This window comes from Pan paniscus, chromosome 19 (genome assembly GCF_029289425.2).
Source record: "Pan paniscus chromosome 19, NHGRI_mPanPan1-v2.0_pri, whole genome shotgun sequence".
Lineage (NCBI taxonomy): Eukaryota > Metazoa > Chordata > Mammalia > Primates > Hominidae > Pan > Pan paniscus.
In genome coordinates, this window is record NC_073268.2 from 91,780,303 (window position 1) to 91,801,431 (window position 21,129).

Below are 21,129 nucleotides of genomic sequence, written 5' to 3' on the forward strand. Positions count from 1 at the left end.
GCATAAGACAGACAGTGTCTGTCAGCACCACCCACCCTCTCCAGAGAGAACCCTATGGAGAGAGGAGAGGGAGCAGGCAGGGATGGGGCACAGCTGGCTCACTGGTGCCCCCTCCTACCCCAGGGCATCTGTAATGGACGTGGCCACTGTGAGTGTGGCCGCTGCCACTGCCACCAGCAGTCGCTCTACACGGACACCATCTGCGAGATCAACTACTCGGCGGTGAGGCTAGGACCTACGAGGTGTGGGCGTGGGAACAGGGCAGGCACAGGGCAGGGTGGGCAGGAGGGGCTAAGCCTGATGCCACAGGAGCTGGCCAAGGGCAAGAGGTTTGGGGAGTGGGGGTCTGGCAGAGGCCCACCCAACACAGTGCCTGTCTGCCCCGCCTTTCCCCGCCAAGATCCACCCGGGCCTCTGCGAGGACCTACGCTCCTGTGTGCAGTGCCAGGCGTGGGGCACTGGGGAGAAGAAGGGGCGCATGTGTGAGGAATGCAACTTCAAGGTCAAGATGGTGGACGAGCTTAAGAGAGGTAGGGGCAGGGGCTGAGGGTTGGGGTTGCTGAGAGCCTAGGCAGCGGGCATCCAACGGGGCAAGGGTGTCATCACCTGGACGGGGGCTTGCAGTCTGGGCTAAGGTCACACAGTCCGGACAGGAACTCCAGAGCTGGGAGTGACCACAGAACCCAGATAGAGGACACCGAGTCCCAGAAAAGGGTAAAAGCCTGAGCAGGAGGCACAGAGCCCAGGCGATGGGACACAGTCTGGCCCAGGAAGGGACCAAGAGTCTTGGTGGGAGGCACCTGACTTGGGCAGGGGCATGCACACAGCAGGGGTACATGGTCACGCTGCGGAGACACGTAGCCTCCCCTCCTCGAGATCAGATACGTTTTCTGGACCCTGAGTTCCTGGGTGATGTCCAGGTCAGGGAAGTGGGGGAGGTAGGTTTCTAGGCTCTGATGCTCCTGAGCAGGGGAGCCCCCACCACACCCGTTCCTGTGCCTGGTGAGAGCACGGCTTTGCAAGGACTTCCACTTTTCCCCAGGAGGCCCTGCCGTGGGTGAGGCAGATCCCAGAGTAGGGGCCCCCTCACCAGACCCTGGGTCCTCTGGGGCGGAGGGGTGTGGCTGGGGTGCCCTGCTGACTGGCTGTGGGTACAGCCGAGGAGGTGGTGGTGCGCTGCTCCTTCCGGGACGAGGATGACGACTGCACCTACAGCTACACCATGGAAGGTGACGGCGCCCCTGGGCCCAACAGCACTGTCCTGGTGCACAAGAAGAAGGGTGAGCTGGTGGGGCCGGGCGCAGGGAGGGGGCGTGTGGCCAGAGCTCAGTGGGGAGGACAGGCACCACCTCCCCCTGCCTCCTCCTCTCCAGACTGCCCTCCGGGCTCCTTCTGGTGGCTCATCCCCCTGCTCCTCCTCCTCCTGCCGCTCCTGGCCCTGCTACTGCTGCTATGCTGGAAGTACTGTGCCTGCTGCAAGGTGAGCACCCAGGGTGCCTCTCAAGGCCCCACATCCCAGGGTCCCCACCCCAACAGGGCCCCCACCCTCCACCAGGGTCCCCAGTCCCCACCTGGGTTCTCATCTCCCCAGGGTCCCCATCCCAACAGGGCCCCCATCCTCCACCACGGTCCCCACCTCCCCAGTGTCCTCAACCCCCTCCTGGGTCCCCACCTCACCAGGGTCCCCTCTCTGACAGGGTCTCCACCCTCCATCAGGGTCCTCCTCAGGGTCCCCAACCCCCACCAGGGTCCCCAGCCTCCCCATGGTTTCCCCAGCAGCCCACCCACCATCCCCACTCCCGCAGCTTTCTAGCCAGAGGCTTCAGCCCGTAGAGTCCAGCTGTCTGGATTCTGGTCCCAGCTCTGTGACCTTGGGCAAATTACTTAATCTCTCCATGCCTCAGTTCCCTCATCTGTAAAATGAAGATCATAGAATTGACCTCAGAAAGTGGAGCTGAAGCTTAAATTAGTGAAGTTCAGAAGGGACTGACCCATAGCATGCACCGTCGCCCCCGCCCCCACCTTGGCAAGACCCACACCAACCCCATCCAGCTTCCGGAGTGACAGTAATGATGATGACACCCATGAGCTCTTAGCCCGAGTCATCCTGGAGCCCCAGCCCCCAGCTCAGCCCTTGCCAGCATCCGTTCTCTGCTTAGCTCAGTGTTCCTCTTTGTGCTGTCGCCACAGCATGTCCACGTGACTCCATTTCCCCGCCCCCCATCACCCCATGAGGTCAGTGGGGCAAGGTCACTATGCCCTATGACAGATGGAGAAATTGGGGCTGAGAGGCAGGTGATAAATGCACAGTCCTCAGAAGGGGCTGAGGAAAGCTGAGCCCACATCTTCCCCAGCTGTAGTGCCCGCCCAGGACCCCCACTCCATCAGCCATCAGTGGCCAGATCCCTGAGAGCACCTGCTCTGGGGTCAGCCACGTGCAAAAGGCCTGGGAGCCACAACAGGGAAGAAAGGGCCCTGCCCGCCCGCAGCTGGCGGTCACTGGGGAGAACAGACAAGAGAAAGCGTGGAGGATGGCATGGCTCAGAGTGGGGATTGTAGGTGGCAGACCACACTCCGTAGTAACCCCCAGTGTTGTGGGATATTAATGTGCATTACATAGGCAAGGAGTTATGTGATCAAATAGGTTTGAGCTAGGCACGGCTGCGCGTGCCTGTAGTCCCAGCTACTCAGAAAGCTGAGGCAGGAGGATCATGAGTCTGGGAGTTTGAGGCTACAGTGAGCTATGATTATGCCACTGCACTCCAGCCTGGGTGACAGAGTGAGACTCAAAAAGAAAAAAAAAAAGAAGGTTTAAGAAACAAGTTTCTTAAATTTAAGTTACAGTGGCTCACACTTGTAATCCCAGCACTTTGGGAGGCCAAGGCGGGTGGATCACTTGAGGTCAGGAGTTCGAGACAAGCCCGGCCAATATGGTGACACCCCATCTCTACTAGAAATACAAAATTAGCTGGGCATGGAGGTGGATGCCTATAATCCCAGTTACTAGGGGGGCTGAGGCAGGAGAATTGCTTGAACCTGGGAGGTAGATGTTGCAGTGAGCCGAGATCGTGCCACTGCATTCCAGCCTGGGCAACAGAGCGAGACCCTGTCTCAAAAAAAAAAAAAAGAAAAGAAAAGAAACAAGTTTCTTCTCTGCAGGACTTCTCAGAGGCTTTGATAAAGTCCTGTGCCTAACCTGCAAGAGGGGCATGGGGAATGAATTCAGTGCTTCCCAAGTGAATCTGACCACAGAACCTTTACAGAGCACCCGGCAGGATGAGAGTTCCACGGCGCAAACTTTGGGAACCCTCTGCCCCCATCCCCCTCTATGCCCTTGGGTGCCATGCTTACACCCTGCCACCACCTGGATATTCTGGTGTCTGGGGAGGCACTGTCACCCCTCTGGACCATTGGCATGGGGCGGGGTGGCTGGAAGGGCTTACCTGGGCCAGGGCAGCTGTCTCAGGCCTCACCCTCACCCACCTTGTCTCCTAGGCCTGCCTGGCACTTCTCCCGTGCTGCAACCGAGGTATGGGCCTGGCATCGCAGGGGCAGCAGGGGCTCTGACTGCTCCTTCTCTGAGCTGGGGTGGAGGGAAGCCGAACCTGGAACAGCAGAGGCTGGAGGCTCTGGGGTCCCACCTGAAGAGGTTGGGCTGTGCGGGTCTAGGGAGGGGTGCCGTGCTGAGGACCCCATCCTGCAGGTCACATGGTGGGCTTTAAGGAAGACCACTACATGCTGCGGGAGAACCTGATGGCCTCTGACCACTTGGACACGCCCATGCTGCGCAGCGGGAACCTCAAGGGCCGTGACGTGGTCCGCTGGAAGGTCACCAACAACATGCAGCGGCCTGGCTTTGCCACTCATGCCGCCAGCATCAACCCCACAGAGCTGGGTGAGGGCGGGGCTGGGCACCACAGCTCTGGGCAGTACCCTTCGGGCCCTCTGTTCCAGATCTGGGATCACGGCATGCCTCTTCTCTGGGTGTGGGGTGCAGGCACAGGGCTCAGCCACCTTTTGCCCTGTCCTGATGATGCTATGAACCTCATGCCTCGGTGTGCGTGGCCTGCTGGCCAGGCGTCCCCTGATCCTAGCATGGTTGCTGGAGGGATGCTCTGTGGTGCCTGTCATGCAGGAGGCTGACCACCTCCATCTCACCCCCTCCCACCGCCTTTCCCTAGTGCCCTACGGGCTGTCCTTGCGCCTGGCCCGCCTTTGCACCGAGAACCTGCTGAAGCCTGACACTCGGGAGTGCGCCCAGCTGCGCCAGGAGGTGGAGGAGAATGTAAGGACCCAGGAACTAGGCCTGGCCGGAGATGTGGGTATGAGGGCGGGTGAGGTGGGCAGGGCAGAGCGAATGCGGTCGTGGCACCGAGATTCATTAACTAGGGGAGAGGGGCCTCTCTGGACCTGTGCCTGGCAGGGGGCATCCTGGGATCTGTTTCCAGAGGGCAGAAGGCCAGAGCCTGGGCCCAGGATGCTGCCCCACGGGGCATGCCCCAGCCAACCCTGAGGATCTCTGGGTACAGAGGCTGCCTGGCTCCCTGGGTCCCCAGCCTGAGGGCTTGCCACGGGGTGGCCTAGGCCCAGCCTCACACCCCTCCCTTGCCTGGCAGCTGAACGAGGTCTACAGGCAGATCTCCGGTGTACACAAGCTCCAGCAGACCAAGTTCCGGTGAGTCCCAGGGTGCCCGGGTTGGGTGGGGGAGCCGCTCCTACCGGGACTCCAGGAGCCGAAGCCCCCAGGCAGATCAGGCCTCCACTTCAGGGCTATCTAGCTCACAGCGCCCTCTTTGTCCCCACAGGCAGCAGCCCAATGCCGGGAAAAAGTGAGTAGAAGACTCGTGGGTGAGAGGGCCCCCACTTCCTGCCCGCCTGTCCCCAGCCCAGCCACTGCCTCGTCCGTCCCTACTCCATCTCTATACCATAGGAAGGGAGGGTCGGATGTGTCCGTCGGGTTCGGACCTTCATTCGTTCCTTTGACCATTTCTTCAACAAATGCTAATGTGAAGTGCTTGCTATGAAGTGGCCCCTGGACTAGAGCAGGCAAAAGCAAATCAACCCAGTCCCTGCCCTCATATAGGTGACTGTCCAGCCCCCAACCCGGTACCAGCGATAGCAGGTACCCATCTCCATCCGCTCCAGTGTCCAAGACCCTGATCTTGGGTGCACCTCTGGGGAACAGGCAGGTTACCGAGAGGATGGGCCAGCAGGTCACACACCTTTTTTCCCAGGTCCTACATCGAGTCCTGGCCCTTCAGGGGGAGAGAGAGGGAGTGAGGAGGGGGTCTTGATGCAGGGACAGAAGAGCTAGAATCTCAGCACATGACCATCAGTAAGAACCGTTGGCTGTGCGTGGTGGCTCACACCTGTAATCCCAGCACTTTGGGAGGCTGAGGCGGGTGGATCACCTCAGGTCAGGAGTTTAAGACTAGCCAGGCCAACATGGTGAAACCCCACCTCTACTAAAAATACAAAAATTAGCCAGGTGTGGTGGTGGGCACCTGTAATCCCAGCTACTTGGGAGGCTGAGGCAGGAGAATCCCTTGAACCTGGGAGGCAGAGGTTGCAGTGAGCCGAGATTGCGCCACTGCACTCCAGCCTGGGCGACTGAGTGAGAATCCGTCTTGGAAAAAAAAAAAAAAGAATGGCTGACCAGCATTTCTTATCCTGCTACGGGCCAAGCATTGTCCTAAGGGCTTTCCGTGTGTGGTCATCTTATCCAACCCTCTCGTCAAGCCTGTGAGGTAGAGATCACTGCTGTTCCCATTTTGCAGATGAGGAAGCTGAGGCTCAAAAGGGTTAAGTGACTTGCCCAAGGTTACCCAGCTATCGAGAACTAGAACCAGGGTTAGGGCCGCGGCAGCCTGGCTTGAGCACTCACACCCTTAGCATCTTTGCTGTCCAGCCCTTGATGAGGTGGGCAGAGAAGCCCATTTCACAGAGGAGGACGCTGAGGACAGGGAGGCGCCATGGCTGGGCTGAGGCTGCAGGGTAAAGGGTATGGGGCTGGCATAGGCCTGGAGCACTGCCTGCCTCTGAAGACCCTGCACTTCTTGCTGTCTTACATCCTGGCCCCTGAAGGGGAGAGGACAGGCAGGAGGGACAGGGCAGCAGGTGCCAGCCTGACCCCTCCGCTGCCTGAACCTTCCACCCTCGAACCAGGCAAGACCACACCATTGTGGACACAGTGCTGATGGCGCCCCGCTCGGCCAAGCCGGCCCTGCTGAAGCTTACAGAGAAGCAGGTGGAACAGAGGGCCTTCCACGACCTCAAGGTGGCCCCTGGCTACTACACCCTCACTGCAGACCAGGGTAGGAGGGTGGGTCCGCTGTGCCACTGCCTCGCACCTCCCGCCCGTGTGGCCCTGCGACCCACCTCTGACCACCTCCGAACCCCCACCCAGACGCCCGGGGCATGGTGGAGTTCCAGGAGGGCGTGGAGCTGGTGGACGTACGGGTGCCCCTCTTTATCCGGCCTGAGGATGACGACGAGAAGCAGCTGCTGGTGGAGGCCATCGACGTGCCCGCAGGCACTGCCACCCTCGGCCGCCGCCTGGTAAACATCACCATCATCAAGGAGCAAGGTGGGTCTGGGTGGGGAGAGTGGGGAAGGCAGACGGGGGCTCGGGGGCACTGGTTCCTCCTGCTTAAGTGGAATTGCGACCTGGCCACGTGGCCTGGGCTAGTCACTTAACCTCTGCAAGCCTTGGTTTCTCCATCTGTAAAATGGGTAAGGGCTCTTTTACGGAATGCGTGGCTGTTCACCTCGCCACAGTGCCTGCCTGGTGGTGAGCGCTCAGTAAATGGAAGCTTCTGTTGCATCCTCATAAGGGCCAGCCCCTTTGTCCTCTCTATCTAGAAAAGGGGTTGGCCAAGGCATCACACCGTGGACATCTGACCCCTCCTCCCACCTGTGCCGGAAGCCACAGGCCTCAGGCCTGTTCCTGCTCTCCTCCAGCCCTGGGGCTGAGGGCTCCATCTCTGGTCCTGCCCGTGCCTGGCCTCCCTCCTCTGCCTGGCCCTTCCAGGATGTCTGCTGGACACTTTGTTCCAGACCCACTTTTTTTTTTCTTGGGACGGAGTCTTGCTCTGCCACCCAGGCTGGAGTGCAATGGCGCCATCTTGGCTCACTGTAACCGCTGCCTCCCAGGTTGAAGTGATTCTCCTGCCTCAGCCTCCCGAGTAGCTGGGATTACAGGCACTCGCCACCACGCCCAGCTAATTTTTCTATCTTTAGTAGAGATGGGGTTTCGCCATGTTGGCCAGGCTGGTCTCAAACTCCTGACCTCAGGTGATCCACCTGCCTCAGCCTCCCAAAGTGCTGGGATTACAGGCACGAGCCACTGCGCCCGGCCCCTCACCTTTTTCTGGAAGGATTTTCCATTTTGCTCCTGTGCCCTTCCCAGAGGGCAATGCATAGAGGGAACCAAGCGGACTCCTGGATTCTGGGCTGGGCTGGGCAGGGCCACAGGAGAGCAGGAGGTGGGAAGGGACTGGGCCCAGCACACTCTGACAAATGCCCGGGCTCCTTGCAGCCAGAGACGTGGTGTCCTTTGAGCAGCCTGAGTTCTCGGTCAGCCGCGGGGACCAGGTGGCCCGCATCCCTGTCATCCGGCATGTCCTGGACGGCGGGAAGTCCCAGGTCTCCTACCGCACACAGGATGGCACCGCGCAGGGCAACCGGGTGAGGCTCCGCCACAGGGTCGAGGGTGCAGCCCGGGGGCTGCATGGGCACCACATTGGGTTCCCAAGACAAAGCAGCACATGGCAGCTGCTTGAGTCCCTGGATGCTGGCCGTGCCCCTGGCTGGCCTCCCAAGGACACGTCCACCTGCTCCTGCCACCCTGTGGCAGGGGAGTCTCACCTGCCCAAGGTGCCAGTGACACGCTGGGTGAGGCTCCATTGCTGCCAGCTACTCAGGCCAAGAGGGCTCGCTCTTTTTTTTTTTTTTTTTTTTGAGACAGAGTTTCGCTCTTGTTGCCCAGGCTGGAGTGCAATGGCACTATCTCAGCTCACCGCAACCTCCATCTCCCGGGTTCAAGCGATTCTGCTGCCTCAGCCTCCCTAGTAGCTGGGATTACAGGCATGTGCCACCACGCATGGCTAATTTTGTGTTTTTAGTAGAGACGGGGTTTCTCCATGTTGGTCAGGCTGGTCTGGAACTCCCGACCTCAGGTGATCTGCCCACCTCGGCCTCCCAAAGTGCTGGGATTACAGGCGTGAGCCACCGCGCCCAGCCCAAGAGGGCTCTTTCTTCCTTCATGGGCCAGGGACCTGCCCAGACCATTCCTGTCCCCTCCTACAACTCAGGATCCACAGGGTAGGCAAACCTCTTGGAGATAAACTCCCCCTATATGCCCCAGTCCGGGGGGCTTTGGGCTTCTTGAGCTGGGATCGAAGACCCCATGTCCCCAGGCCAGACTCCCCAAGGGCTGTCACAATTTGCCAAGCAGCAGGAGCAACCCTTCAAGGCAGAGAGTGCCATGGCTGGACCAGCATCACCTTCACTGCTGAGCCCCAGTGCTGGGGTACAGCCAAATCAGGTGGCACACAGGCTGGACTGGGTTTACAGGCTTCATAGTTTTGTTTCTTTTGTTTTGTGTGGGGATTTTTTGCTTCGTAATTTTTGGGGGAGACAGGGTCTTGCTATGTTGCCCAGGCTGGTCTTGAACTCCTGACCTCAAGTGATCCACCCACCTCGGCCTCCCAAAGTGCTGGGATTACAGGAGTGAGCCACCACGCCTGGCCTAGTTTTTGTATTTTTAGTAGAGACGGGGTTTTGCCATGTTGGCCAGGCTGGTCTTAAACTCCTGATCTCAAGTGATCCGCCCACCTCGGCTTCCCAAAGTGCAGAGATTACGGGTGTAAGCCAGTGCACCTGGCCTTTCTAGTTTTTAAATGTTGGCAACAAATCCATAATTAAAAACAAAGGCGGGGCATGGTGGCTCACACCTGTAATCCCAGCACTTTGGGAGGCTAAGGTGGGAGAATCACTTGAACTCAGGAGTTCAAGACCAGCTTAGGCAACGTGGCGAGACCATGTCTATACATATAATTTAAACATTAGCTGGGCATGGTAGTGCATACTTGTGGACCCAGCTACTTGGAAGGCTGAGGCAGGAAGATCACTTGAGGCCAGGAGGTTGAGGCTACAGTGAGCCATGTTCATGCCACTGTACTTCAGCCTGGGCAACAGAGTAAGACCCTGTCTAAAAAAATACTAATAATTAATTTTTTAAAAATCAAACAAAAAAACAAAGAAACAAAACCTGGCTCAGTGCAGTAGCTCATGCATGTAATCCCAACACTGTGGGAGGGCACAGTGGGAGGATCACTTGAGCCCAGGAGTTGCAGGCCAGCTTGGGCAACATAGTGAGACCCTGTCTCTATTTTAAAATAATAATAATAATAATAAAGGCCAGGCGAGGTGGCGTATGCCTGTAATCCTAGCACTGTGGGAGGCCAAGGCAGGCGGATCGCCTGAGGTCACGAGTTCGAGACCAGCCTGGCCAACATGGTGAAACCCTGTCTCTACTAAAAATACAAAAATTAGCTGGGCATGGTGACACGTGCCTCTAATCCCAGCTACCTGGGAGGCCGAGGCAGGAGAATTGCTGGAAACCAGGAGGTGGAGGCTGCAGTGAACCGAGATCATGCCACTGCACTACAGCTTAAGCGACAGAGTGAGACTCCGTCTCGAAAAAAGAAAAAAAAATTATCTCAAAAGTAATAAAGTCTCGCCTCCCTGGGCCCACAGGCCCATTCAGCAAACATAGGGGAGCGCGTAGTCAGCAGGCCCGGGCTGCCTGGCCACATCCTATTTTTATTTACTTCTTTTTATTGACAGGAACTGTTCTCATTATTTTTCCAATGTCCCCCCATAAAAATTCCAAAGAATAATTTTTTTTTTTAAGAGACAAGGTCTCCCTCTAGTCCAGGGTGGAGTACAGTGGCACAGTCCTAGCTCTCTGCAATCTTGAACTCCTGGGCTCAAGCAGTCCTTCAACCTCAACCTCCCAAGTAGCTGGGACTACAGATGTCCACCACCGCACGGCTAATTTTGTATTTTTTTTTTCTTTGAGACGGAGTCTCACTCTGTTGCCCAGGCTGGCGCGATCTCAGCTTACTGCAACCTCCGCCTCCAGGGTTCAAGCGATTCTCCTGCCTCAGCCTCCCAAGTAACTGGGACTACAGGTGCGCACCACCACACCCAGCTAAATTTTGTATTTTTAGTAGAGACGGGGTTTCACCATGTTGGTCAGGCTGGTCTCGAACTCCTGACCTCGTGATCCGCCCACCTCAGCCTCCCAAAGTGCTGGGATTACAGGCGTCAGCCACCACGCCCGGCCATTTTGTATTTTTAGTAGAGATAGGGTTTCGCCATGTTGCCCAGGCTGGTCTCGAACTCCTAGGATAACATGATCCTTTTGCCTTGCCTTCTGGCTATCCTGTTACACTTGTATAAAGATGCTTTGAGGCTGGGTGCAGTGGCTCATGCCTGTAATCCCAGCACTTTGGGTGGCCAGGGCGGGCGGATCGCTTGAGATCAGGAGTTCAAGACCAGCCTGGCCAACATGGCGAAACCCTGTCTGTACCAAAAATACAGAAAATTATCTGGGTGTTGTGGTGTGCACCTGTGGTCCCAGCTACTCGGGAGGCTGAGGTAGAGCCCAGTAGATGGAGGTTGCATTTAGCCGAGATAGTGCCACTGCACTCCAGCCTGGGTGACAGAGTGAAACCCCTGTCTCAAAAAAAAAAAAAAAAAAAAGCTTTGATATTTGTTTTTTAAAACATTTTAATTTCTCACCTTTTTATTTTTAAAAACTTCAACTTACAGAAAAATGGAAGGAACAATAAAACTAGCACCCATTTACCCTTTACATAGATTCACCGATTGCTAATATTTGCTTTCTCTTTCTTTCTATATAGATAGCAACATAGAAATATAGATAGAGATGTGGACATCTGTATCTTCACATTGATTATACTAGTACCTAAAATTAGTCCATATTCCAGCCAGGCGTGGTGGCTCACACCTGTAATCCCAGCACTTTGGGAGGCCGAGGCAGGTCGATCACCTGAGGTCAGGAGTTTGACACCAGCCTGACCAACATGGAGAAACCCCATCTCTACTAAAAATACAAAAATTAGCCAGGCATGGTGGCACATGCCTGTAATCCCAGCTACTAGGGAGGCTGAGGCAGGAGAATCATTTGAACCCAGTGGGTGGAGGTTGCAGTGAGCCAAGATCACGCCACTTCACTCCAGTCTGGGCAAAACAGCAAAACTCCATCCCAAAAAATATATAAAATAAAATAAAATAGGTCCATATTCCAATGTCCCCTTGTTCGGATGTCCCAATAATGTCCTTTATAGCGTTTTTCCCAATGCAGCAACTAATCAAGGATTTGGCATTGACTTTTGTCAAGTGTCTTGACTCCTTTAATCTAGAAAAGTTTCCTGGCTTTGTCTTCCGTGACACTGACTTTTGCTAAGACAAGGTCTCGCTCTGTCACCCAGGCTGGAGTACAGTGCCTCACTGCAACCTCTGCCTCCCGGGTTCAAGCAATTCTCCTGCCTTAGCCTCCCGAGTAGCTGGGATTACAGGCACTGGCCACCATGCCGGGCTAATGACACTGACGTTTTTGAAGTATCCATGTAGGTTGCTTGCAGGCAGCTCCCTGGTTTGTTTTTTGTTGTTGTTTTGTTTTTTGTTTGTTTGTTTTACAACTATGGGTCTCACTTTCTGAGTTGGGTGGCATCAGGTTGCCTCCCCAGCCATGGCCCTGGCTGCCGCGCCTGGAATTGAAATCTTGCCCTGAAGTGCCACCTAGTGGTCTTCTATGTGAAGGATTTTCTTTTTCCTCCCAGTTCTTATCCTGGAAAGCTCCGGCATGCTCTACGGCACTGAAAGGAAGATGGGTGGCTCACGCCTGTAATCCCAGCACTTTGGGAGGCCAAGGTGGGCCGATCGCTTGAGGCCGGGAGTTCAAGACCAGCCTAGGCAACATAGGGTAACCGTGCCTCTACAAAAAAAAAAAAAAATTAGCCAGGTGTGGTGCACGCCTGTAGTCCCAGCTACTCAGGCGGCTGAGGGGAAGGATGGCCTGAGCCCAGGGGGTCAAGGCTTCAGTGAGCTGTGATTGTGCCCCTACACTCCAGCCTGGGTGACAGAGTGAGACCCTGTCTCAAAAACAAACAAACAAACAGAAACGTGGCTTGGCATGGTGGCTCATGTCTGTAATCCCAGCACTTTGGGAGGCCAAGGTGGGAGGATCACTTGAAGTCAGGAGTTCGAGACCAGCCTGGCCAACATAGTGAAACCCCATCTCTACTAAAAATACAAAAATTAGCTAGGCGTGGTGGCAGGTGCCTGTAATCCCAGCTACTCAGGAAGATGAGGCGTGAGAATCATTTGAACCTGGAAGGTGGAGGTTGCAGTAAGCCGAGATCACACCACTGCACTCCAGCCTAAGCGACAGAGTGAGATTACGCCTCAAAAAAAATAAAAATAAAAACCCACAAAAACCTGAACCTCGTGTAAGTACTCCACCCAGCAAGCAGGGATGGTCTCTGCAGTGTCCATGAGGTTGGGAGGGAGCGTGTGGCCGTGACTCTTGCCTCAGCCCCCAGCCATGACCCTGACCCTGACCCCCTCTACTCCCAGGACTACATCCCCGTGGAGGGCGAGCTGCTGTTCCAGCCTGGGGAGGCCTGGAAAGAGCTGCAGGTGAAGCTCCTGGAGCTGCAAGAGGTTGACTCCCTCCTGCGGGGCCGCCAGGTCCGCCGTTTCCACGTCCAGCTCAGCAACCCTAAGTTTGGGGCCCACCTGGGCCAGCCCCACTCCACCACCATCATCATCAGGGACCCAGGTAGGCAGAGCCTGGGTGTCGGCTTAAGCAGGAGGAGAGGGAAGACTGGGGGGTCTCTCAACTAGGTCTGCCAGACTTAGCAAATCCGAACACAGGACGCCCAGGTAAATCTGAATTTCAGATAAACAACATACACGTTGGTAGGATAAGTATGTCCCATGCAATATTTGGAACATACTTATCCTTTTTTTTTGCAAAATGGGCTGGGTATACTGGCTCACGCCTGTAATCCCAGCATTTTGGGAGGCCAAGGTGGGAGGATCACTTGAGCCCAGGAGTTCTAGACCAGCCTGGGCAACATAGTGAGACCTCATCTCTACAAAAAATAAACAAATTAGCTTGGCATAGTGGTGTGCACCTGCAGTCCCAGCTATTCCGGAGACTGAGGTGGGAGGATCACTTGAGCCCAGGGGATCTGGGCTGCAGCAAGCTGTGATCGCACAACTGCACAGCACCTGGGCCATGGAATGAGATCCTGTCCCCCAACAAAAAATAATCTTGTTGTTTATCTGAAATTCAAATGTAACTAGGCATCCTGCATTTTATCTGGCAACCCTACAGCTAGAGAGGCTGTTGTCACCACACAATAGGAATTCTCCCATCAGACCCTGGCCCTTTGGCTTCAGCCTCAGTTCCAACTAACACGCAGGTGCTTGTGGAAGGAGTGGGCCAGTTAGTTCCTATCAGCCCTCAGCCTCCCAACTGGGAGAAGGCCTGCCAGGAAGATGGGAGAGGAGGGAGATACTCAGGGTACAGTGTGGAGATGGGGCGGGGAGCAAATGTTCTCATGTGGAATGTTCCCTGAGCTGCCAAAGGAGAAAGGGGCAGACCAACTCCCTCCCCCTTCTGTTCCTCCAGAGACCCTCCTGGGTCCTCCGCCAAGCTTGGCAGGATGCTCTATGTGGCAGCAACGGGGCACCACCAGGTCTCCAGAGACGCGGGTGGGCAGGTCTGAGTTGAATGCGCTGGGTAGAGCACCCTGGGTGTTGAAGTGGGTCTCTGGCGCCCCCTGGTGGCGAAGGGGGATCTGAGTGGTTGCCCGGCCCCGACCTGACCCATTAGATGAACTGGACCGGAGCTTCACGAGTCAGATGTTGTCATCACAGCCACCCCCTCACGGCGACCTGGGCGCCCCGCAGAACCCCAATGCTAAGGCCGCTGGGTCCAGGAAGATCCATTTCAACTGGCTGCCCCCTTCTGGCAAGCCAATGGGGTACAGGGTAAGGCGGGGGGCTGAGGGCCACGACAGGTGGATGGGCGGTCTGGCACCAGCACTCACAGAAGAGGTGGGCCGTCCGAGGCCAGGGCCCCCTGAGAGAGAGCAGACAGTGGAACCTAGCACAGGTGGTCAGAGGGAAACCCGGTCTGTGCTGGGGAAGAGGGAAGACCCATTCCTGAGTTTATCAGACATTTGCCCTCCTTCCTAGAATGGGGCCCCCTCCCACCCCCGCATGGGAGATACCCCCACCTGCTCTGCCCTAGCCCTGACGTGTGCACATGGCAGATCTCTCAGCCCCTCCCTCGGGCCTCAGTGTCTGTCATCTGTGCAAAGAGGACAGTAAGGGCAGAGGTCAGAGGAGGGACAGGCAGCTTGGGTGCCTGCTGCTCCCCACTGACCAGGACCCCTGTCCCTGGGGGTAGGTAAAGTACTGGATTCAGGGTGACTCTGAGTCCGAAGCCCACCTGCTCGACAGCAAGGTGCCCTCAGTGGAGCTCACCAACCTGTACCCGTATTGCGACTATGAGATGAAGGTGTGCGCCTACGGGGCTCAGGGCGAGGGACCCTACAGCTCCCTGGTGTCCTGCCGCACCCACCAGGAAGGTGAGGCCTCGCCATGTCTGTCCATTTGTTCCCTGGGTGCCCTGATGCCAGCGTGCCCAGACCTCCCTCCCTCTGCCACTGACAGCACTCTTCCTGTATCCCCCGCTCCCTAGTGCCCAGCGAGCCAGGGCGTCTGGCCTTCAATGTCGTCTCCTCCACGGTGACCCAGCTGAGCTGGGCTGAGCCGGCTGAGACCAACGGTGAGATCACAGCCTACGAGGTCTGCTATGGCCTGGTCAACGATGACAACCGTAAGAACCAGATCCTTCCTTCCTGCCCACAGGGAGAACAGCCATGGAAGGGGAGGGGACAAAGCTGGAGGGAGCTCTTGGTCACTCCCTGGACTTGCTGTGCAGGGCACTCGAGGCCTTCATCCTGGTCAGCGGATAAGCCTGAGGCATCTTTAGGGTTTTGGCCAGATTTGGGCTGGGTTGCATTCTAAGACCAAACCCAGAAGGTTGCAGGGTAGGTGGTTACCTATTTGGAGTGAGGTCACAGGCCCAGGGGTACCCCTCCCCATGCAGGTAACCAGGGAGCTCACACGTGCATGGTTTTCTTAGGGTGAGAGGAAAGTTACCGGATTTAGCAAACAGAAATACAGGAGGTTCTGAATTTCAGATAGCACTTTAAAAGATTATTTTGTACATTGAGAGGCCAAGGCAGGTGGACTGCTTGAGGTCAGGAGTTCAAGACCAGCCTGGCTAACATGGTGAAACCGTTTCTACTAAAAATTAGCCAGGCATGGTGGCTCATGCCTGTAGTCCCAGCTAGTCAGGAGGCTGAGGCAGGAGAATCACTTGAACCCAGAAGGCGCAGGTTGCAGTGAACCAAGATCGTGTTACCGCACTCCAGACTGGGTGACAGAGCCAGACTCCGTCTAAAAATAAATAAATAAAAAGGATTTTATACAGTATTTTATCTAGCAGCCCGAGATCAGAGGTGCCTAGCAGAACAGTTATTTCTCCAGTCCTGGAAGGGAGGCGGGGTGGGCAACCCCTATGCGTGCCCTTGCCTTGTGTGGAGGCACCATGGATATATGGGTAGAGGTGACATCGAGGCCAACTTGAGTCCAGCCCTGGCTCTGCCACTTACTCAGCAGAGTCCCTTGGAGGACTGGTGACACATGTCCACGCCAGTCATGCTGACGCTCAGGGCTCCACAGGTAGCAATTCAGCAGTGGCTGGCTTTGCCTTGCTTCCCCAGCCCCTGGGTGCCATCCAGGGGATGCACGGCTGTCCTGCTGTGTCAGGGGTGGTGTTGGGACCAGGCTGGGACCTGGGTGACCCTCTGAAGCACTCTCTCTGCCCCAGGACCTATTGGGCCCATGAAGAAAGTGCTGGTTGACAACCCTAAGAACCGGATGCTGCTTATTGAGAACCTTCGGGAGTCCCAGCCCTACCGCTACACGGTGAAGGCGCGCAACGGGGCCGGCTGGGGGCCCGAGCGGGAGGCCATCATCAACCTGGCCACCCAGCCCAAGAGGCCCATGTCCAGTGAGTGGTGGGCAGGGAGGTGAGGGGCAGACCGGGCAGGGGGGCAGGGGGCAGCAGCCAGGGCCCTGGCTCACTCCCCTGCCCTGCAGTCCCCATCATCCCTGACATCCCTATCGTGGACGCCCAGAGCGGGGAGGACTACGACAGCTTCCTTATGTACAGCGATGACGTTCTACGCTCTCCATCGGGCAGCCAGAGGCCCAGCGTCTCCGATGACACTGGTGAGTGGAGACCTGGGACCCACAAGAGGACAGTGGGGGTCTTGGGTACAGAGTGAGTCCACTGGGTCCAGAGAGGGCAAAGGGGCCAGCACCTAGAGGACATGGAGGTTAAGGCAGCCTTGGACAAATGCAATGGAGTGCACATCTGTGCACGGGGCACAGGAACCAGTGCCTGGGGGACAGACACACACAGCCTTGTGCAAGCGCACATGAGTTCATGCCCACGGGACCACGAAGAAACACAGCTTCACAAGTTGAAGGTTCACCAGCTGTGCCATGCACACAGGACACTCAGGCCACCCCCCAGGGGCAGGCCTGGCCCAGGAGCCCTGGGCAGCCACCAGGCGGCCACCTGGCAGGGGTAGGGGAGCCAAGGAGACAAGAACACCCCCAACAGCTCTGTCCTTCCTCCTTGATTCCCAGCACAAAGTGCTGCGGAGCCCTTAGCTGGGCCTCCTGAGTGCTCATTGTCAGCTGTGGCTCCACCTGTGGGACATCAGATGAATCACTCATCCTTTCCATGCCTCACTTTTCTGCTCTGTATAATGGGATACCAATCACACAGTACCATGAGTGGAAAAACCTCTGGGGCACGTATATCATTTGTATTTTCTTCTGTCCCTGCCGATGCCTCAAGCTGCCCCCGGTGAACACATACTGGCCCCCACGGGGCTCAGCTTGGGCTTAAGGAGCCATTTTGAGGGGTTCAGGTGGAGCGCAGCTGGTGTGACTCTGGAACCCCAGCTCAGCTGCTTCTAACACTACCTGCGAAGCGCTCGGTGGCTTGCGGAACGGTCCCTGGGAGGCAGGCGGGGCAAGATTCCTCTCTCCATTGTACAAACGGGAAACTGAGTCTCGGAGAGGTTAAGTAAAGCAAGGGAGACCTCACAGCTGGTGACAGAGCCCAGACTTCCCCCAGGTCTCCTGGCGGGTCCGGGGGTCTCTCCTCCCCAGCTGTGCCGAGGCTGCACTCGCTCATCTGGAAAGGCTTCAGCCGCGCAAGGGTTTCACCTGCCGCGGCCTTCCCGCTCCGGCCGTGCGCATCTACCCCCGCCCCCAACACACACCCCGGGATCCCGGGAGCTGGAGACGGGCTCCCCTCGCAGAGCCTACGGCCTTCCCCCGCCTGGCCCTGCTCGGCCCGGCGCCCCCCGGCGGTGCCAACGCGGCCCTTCGTTGTTCCCAAGGCTGCGGCTGGAAGTTCGAGCCCCTGCTGGGGGAGGAGCTGGACCTGCGGCGCGTCACGTGGCGGCTGCCCCCGGAGCTCATCCCGCGCCTGTCGGCCAGCAGCGGGCGCTCCTCCGACGCCGAGGCGCCCCACGGGCCCCCGGACGACGGCGGCGCGGGCGGGAAGGGCGGCAGCCTGCCCCGCAGTGCGACACCCGGGCCCCCCGGAGGTGACAGGCTCACCCGCCGCCCCCCGATCCGCGCCCACCCAGCCTCACTCGCGCCTGGGGGCCTGGGGTGGGCGTCTGCGCTGCCTCGGGGGCCCCAGTTTCAGCCAGGCCCGGGCCTTGGCGGCTGGGAGCACAGCTGCTCAGAGGCAGGGCCCAGTGCCAGGGGACGCGTGAGGCAGGCGCTTGGGCCCTTATGGTGCCTGCCTGGCCAGGGGGTGCAAATTCAGAAGTGTGCCCAGGAAGCGGACCCTGGCACCCAAGTAGACCCCTCAGGGGCCTCAAAGGACAGGAGGGAAGGCTTGGGGATCTCCCCAGGGCAGGGCTGACTGCAGGGGCAGCAAGCCCCCGCCACTGCCAGGGTCAGCAGTGCTCACACCGATATAGTGGCCGGCCAGAGGATATGGGCTGTGGAAGCCTGGGTGGCCCTTGGGTTCCTGCAGGGACAGAGGGCCTCTGTCCCTAGTGGTTTGAGGGAAACTGGTTGTATTTAAGCAAAAGCCACCCAGAGGGTGGGTGACCAGGAATGTGCAGGGCCCAGCCTGCCCCACGGGGCCCGGGTCTGGGGCAGGCCTGACCAAGGGACCCTGCTCTCCCCCTGCAGAGCACCTGGTGAATGGCCGGATGGACTTTGCCTTCCCGGGCAGCACCAACTCCCTGCACAGGATGACCACGACCAGTGCTGCTGCCTATGGCACCCACCTGAGCCCACACGTGCCCCACCGCATGCTAAGCACATCCTCCACCCTCACACGGGACTACAACTCACTGACCCGCTCGGAACACTCACACTCAACCACACTGCCCAGGGACTACTCCACCCTCACCTCCATCTCCTCCCACGGTGAGTGACCTCAGCCAACCCTGCCTCTCCCACTAACCCTTCCTCTCTTCCAGCTCCTGGAGCCTCGGGCTTCTGTCTGCTGTCCCCACCGCCCATTCTCCAACATACACACATGCATGCACACACGTGCACACACATGCATGCACACATACACACATGCATGCACACTCCCTGCTCCTCTCACTCTTGTTTTGTCCTGCCCTAGGCCTCCCTCCCATCTGGGAACACGGGAGGAGCAGGCTTCCGCTGTCCTGGGCCCTGGGGTCCCGGAGTCGGGCTCAGATGAAAGGGTTCCCCCCTTCCAGGGGCCCACGAGACTCTATAATCCTGGCTGGGAGGCCAGCAGCGCCCTCCTGGGGCCCAGGTAGTACAGGGGTGGCCATCCTGTCTCCATAGCTGTCCTGCTCCATCTGTCATCCAGCCACCATAGCAGCCGCCAGCTGTGCCCACTGCTTCCCCTCCATTCCATCCACAGGACCCCCGCCTGCCCACAGGCGCTAACCACCTGCCCTACCATCAGTGCTGACGCCTAACTCTGCCTCTGCCCTTCCAGGGGGCGGGGCTGGGGCTGGGGCAGGAGAGGGGCCAGGCCAGCTGAGCAGTTGAGGGTGTGGGGCTGGCAGACTCATGGGGCTCACCCTCTCTTGGCACAAGCAGGGCCCACACCCTGCTGGAGGATATGCGGTAGGTGCTGGGCAGCCTGGACAGTGTATTGCAGGGTGAGTGAGTTGTCCAGCCAGCGGTCAGTGTAGACATGCCAGCTGAGGGAGGGAGGTCAGGGGGCAGCACTGTGACTCCCACTGAGACCCTAGCCCCTGCATCTCTGGCTGACTGCGGCCTCCTGTCCCCAGACTCTCGCCTGACTGCTGGTGTGCCCGACACGCCCACCCGCCTGGTGTTCTCTGCCCTGGGGCCCACATCTCTCAGAGTGAGCTGGCAGGAGCCGCGGTGCGAGCGGCCGCTGCAGGGCTACAGCGTGGAGTACCAGCTGCTGAATGGCGGTGAGGCATGGTGGCTGCCAGGCTGCGGGGTGCAGCCCTGCAAGGCCTGGCCCCAGTGTGACACATAGGGTACCTCAGCTGTGTCAGGAACCCACCCAAGTCCCTTGAGCGCTAAAGCCCCCATCCAGCCTGAGAGGGTCTCCCACCCCATTCTCCACCCCACTTCTTTGCCTCCCCTCTTCTGAGGTCTCACCCACCTCCCTGGGCCTCTCTGCTGGTCATTCTCTGCTAGGTTTTGCCTAACAAGGCCCCTTTGGGCTGGGATCCTAGGGCCTCTGCTGGCCTGAGATGCCTTTGGGGAAACAAGGAAGTGGCACTTCCCTGGGCAGGCACATTCAAAGCAGCATGACCAGGATGCAGGATGTTGCCTAAACATGAGTGGGATTACAGGCTCCACTCTTGTATAGTACACAATCTGAACAACCAGCCATACCATACTGTACCCAACCTGTACCCAAACCACAGCTAGTCCTGGGTGGGTGATAACCAGGTCTCAATGGCAGCTTAGGGACGAGGGGGATCAGGCCAGGGGTGGGAGTAACACTGCACTACTGTCTGCCCCCACCTGACCCCCCCAGGCGAGCTGCATCGGCTCAACATCCCCAACCCTGCCCAGACCTCGGTGGTGGTGGAAGACCTCCTGCCCAACCACTCCTACGTGTTCCGCGTGCGGGCCCAGAGCCAGGAAGGCTGGGGCCGAGAGCGTGAGGGTGTCATCACCATCGAATCCCAGGTGCACCCGCAGAGCCCACTGTGTCCCCTGCCAGGTGAGTTGCCTCCCCCAGCCCCACAGCTGCCCCCATCATGCCCACCACCCACCCACACGCTGATGCTCTTCCTCTACTGCCCCCAGGCTCCGCCTTCACTTTGAGCACTCCCAGTGCCCCAGGCCCGCTGGTGTTCACTGCCCTGAGCCCAGACTCGCTGCAGCTGAGCTGGGAGCGGCCACGGAGGCCCAATGGGGATATCGTCGGCTACCTGGTGACCTGTGAGATGGCCCAAGGAGGAGGTGCTGCCCACCCCGGGGGCAGGAGTGGCCAGGGGAGGGGTAGAGAGGGGGCCGCAGAGGCTGAAGGCATCTTCCCTGCTCAGGGCCAGCCACCACATTCCGGGTGGATGGAGACAGCCCCGAGAGCCGGCTGACCGTGCCGGGCCTCAGCGAGAACGTGCCCTACAAGTTCAAGGTGCAGGCCAGGACCACTGAGGGCTTCGGGCCAGAGCGCGAGGGCATCATCACCATAGAGTCCCAGGATGGAGGTAGGCACCTGTCCTTTTCTTCACCCCCACCCCTCCTCGGGCCGTGCCTTCTTCTGGCACCACCCTCTGACTGGCCTATCTGCCCACCCCAGGACCCTTCCCGCAGCTGGGCAGCCATGCCGGGCTCTTCCAGCACCCGCTGCAAAGCGAGTACAGCAGCATCACCACCACCCACACCAGCGCCACCGAGCCCTTCCTAGTGGGTGAGCACTGAGGGCTAGGG

At 58.3% G+C, this 21,129-nt stretch overlaps 1 protein-coding gene across 6 annotated transcripts in view; it reads left to right on the plus strand.

The window, feature by feature from the left end:
• Positions 1-21,129, plus strand: part of ITGB4 (integrin subunit beta 4) — a 37,432-nt gene that overhangs the window by 15,815 nt on the left and 488 nt on the right. For 3 of the 6 annotated variants that reach the window (XM_034942898.3, XM_034942902.3, XM_034942901.3), the window contains exons 15-40: positions 124-222; positions 401-530; positions 1,158-1,280; positions 1,374-1,480; positions 3,496-3,529; positions 3,704-3,895; positions 4,182-4,285; positions 4,617-4,675; positions 4,806-4,829; positions 6,166-6,314; positions 6,407-6,586; positions 7,538-7,686; positions 12,670-12,874; positions 13,937-14,094; positions 14,516-14,696; positions 14,810-14,947; positions 16,007-16,189; positions 16,279-16,410; positions 17,598-17,807; positions 18,409-18,648; positions 18,854-19,012; positions 19,500-19,649; positions 20,228-20,416; positions 20,503-20,658; positions 20,742-20,906; positions 20,999-21,109. In XM_034942898.3, the coding sequence (XP_034798789.3) occupies positions 124-222; positions 401-530; positions 1,158-1,280; positions 1,374-1,480; positions 3,496-3,529; positions 3,704-3,895; positions 4,182-4,285; positions 4,617-4,675; positions 4,806-4,829; positions 6,166-6,314; positions 6,407-6,586; positions 7,538-7,686; positions 12,670-12,874; positions 13,937-14,094; positions 14,516-14,696; positions 14,810-14,947; positions 16,007-16,189; positions 16,279-16,410; positions 17,598-17,807; positions 18,409-18,648; positions 18,854-19,012; positions 19,500-19,649; positions 20,228-20,416; positions 20,503-20,658; positions 20,742-20,906; positions 20,999-21,109 (3,727 nt within the window). The remainder of the gene's footprint in view (positions 1-123; positions 223-400; positions 531-1,157; positions 1,281-1,373; positions 1,481-3,495; positions 3,530-3,703; positions 3,896-4,181; positions 4,286-4,616; positions 4,676-4,805; positions 4,830-6,165; positions 6,315-6,406; positions 6,587-7,537; positions 7,687-12,669; positions 12,875-13,936; positions 14,095-14,515; positions 14,697-14,809; positions 14,948-16,006; positions 16,190-16,278; positions 16,411-17,597; positions 17,808-18,408; positions 18,649-18,853; positions 19,013-19,499; positions 19,650-20,227; positions 20,417-20,502; positions 20,659-20,741; positions 20,907-20,998; positions 21,110-21,129) is intronic. The other 3 variants (XM_034942899.3, XM_034942900.3, XM_024926018.4) reach the window with 3 other exon arrangements.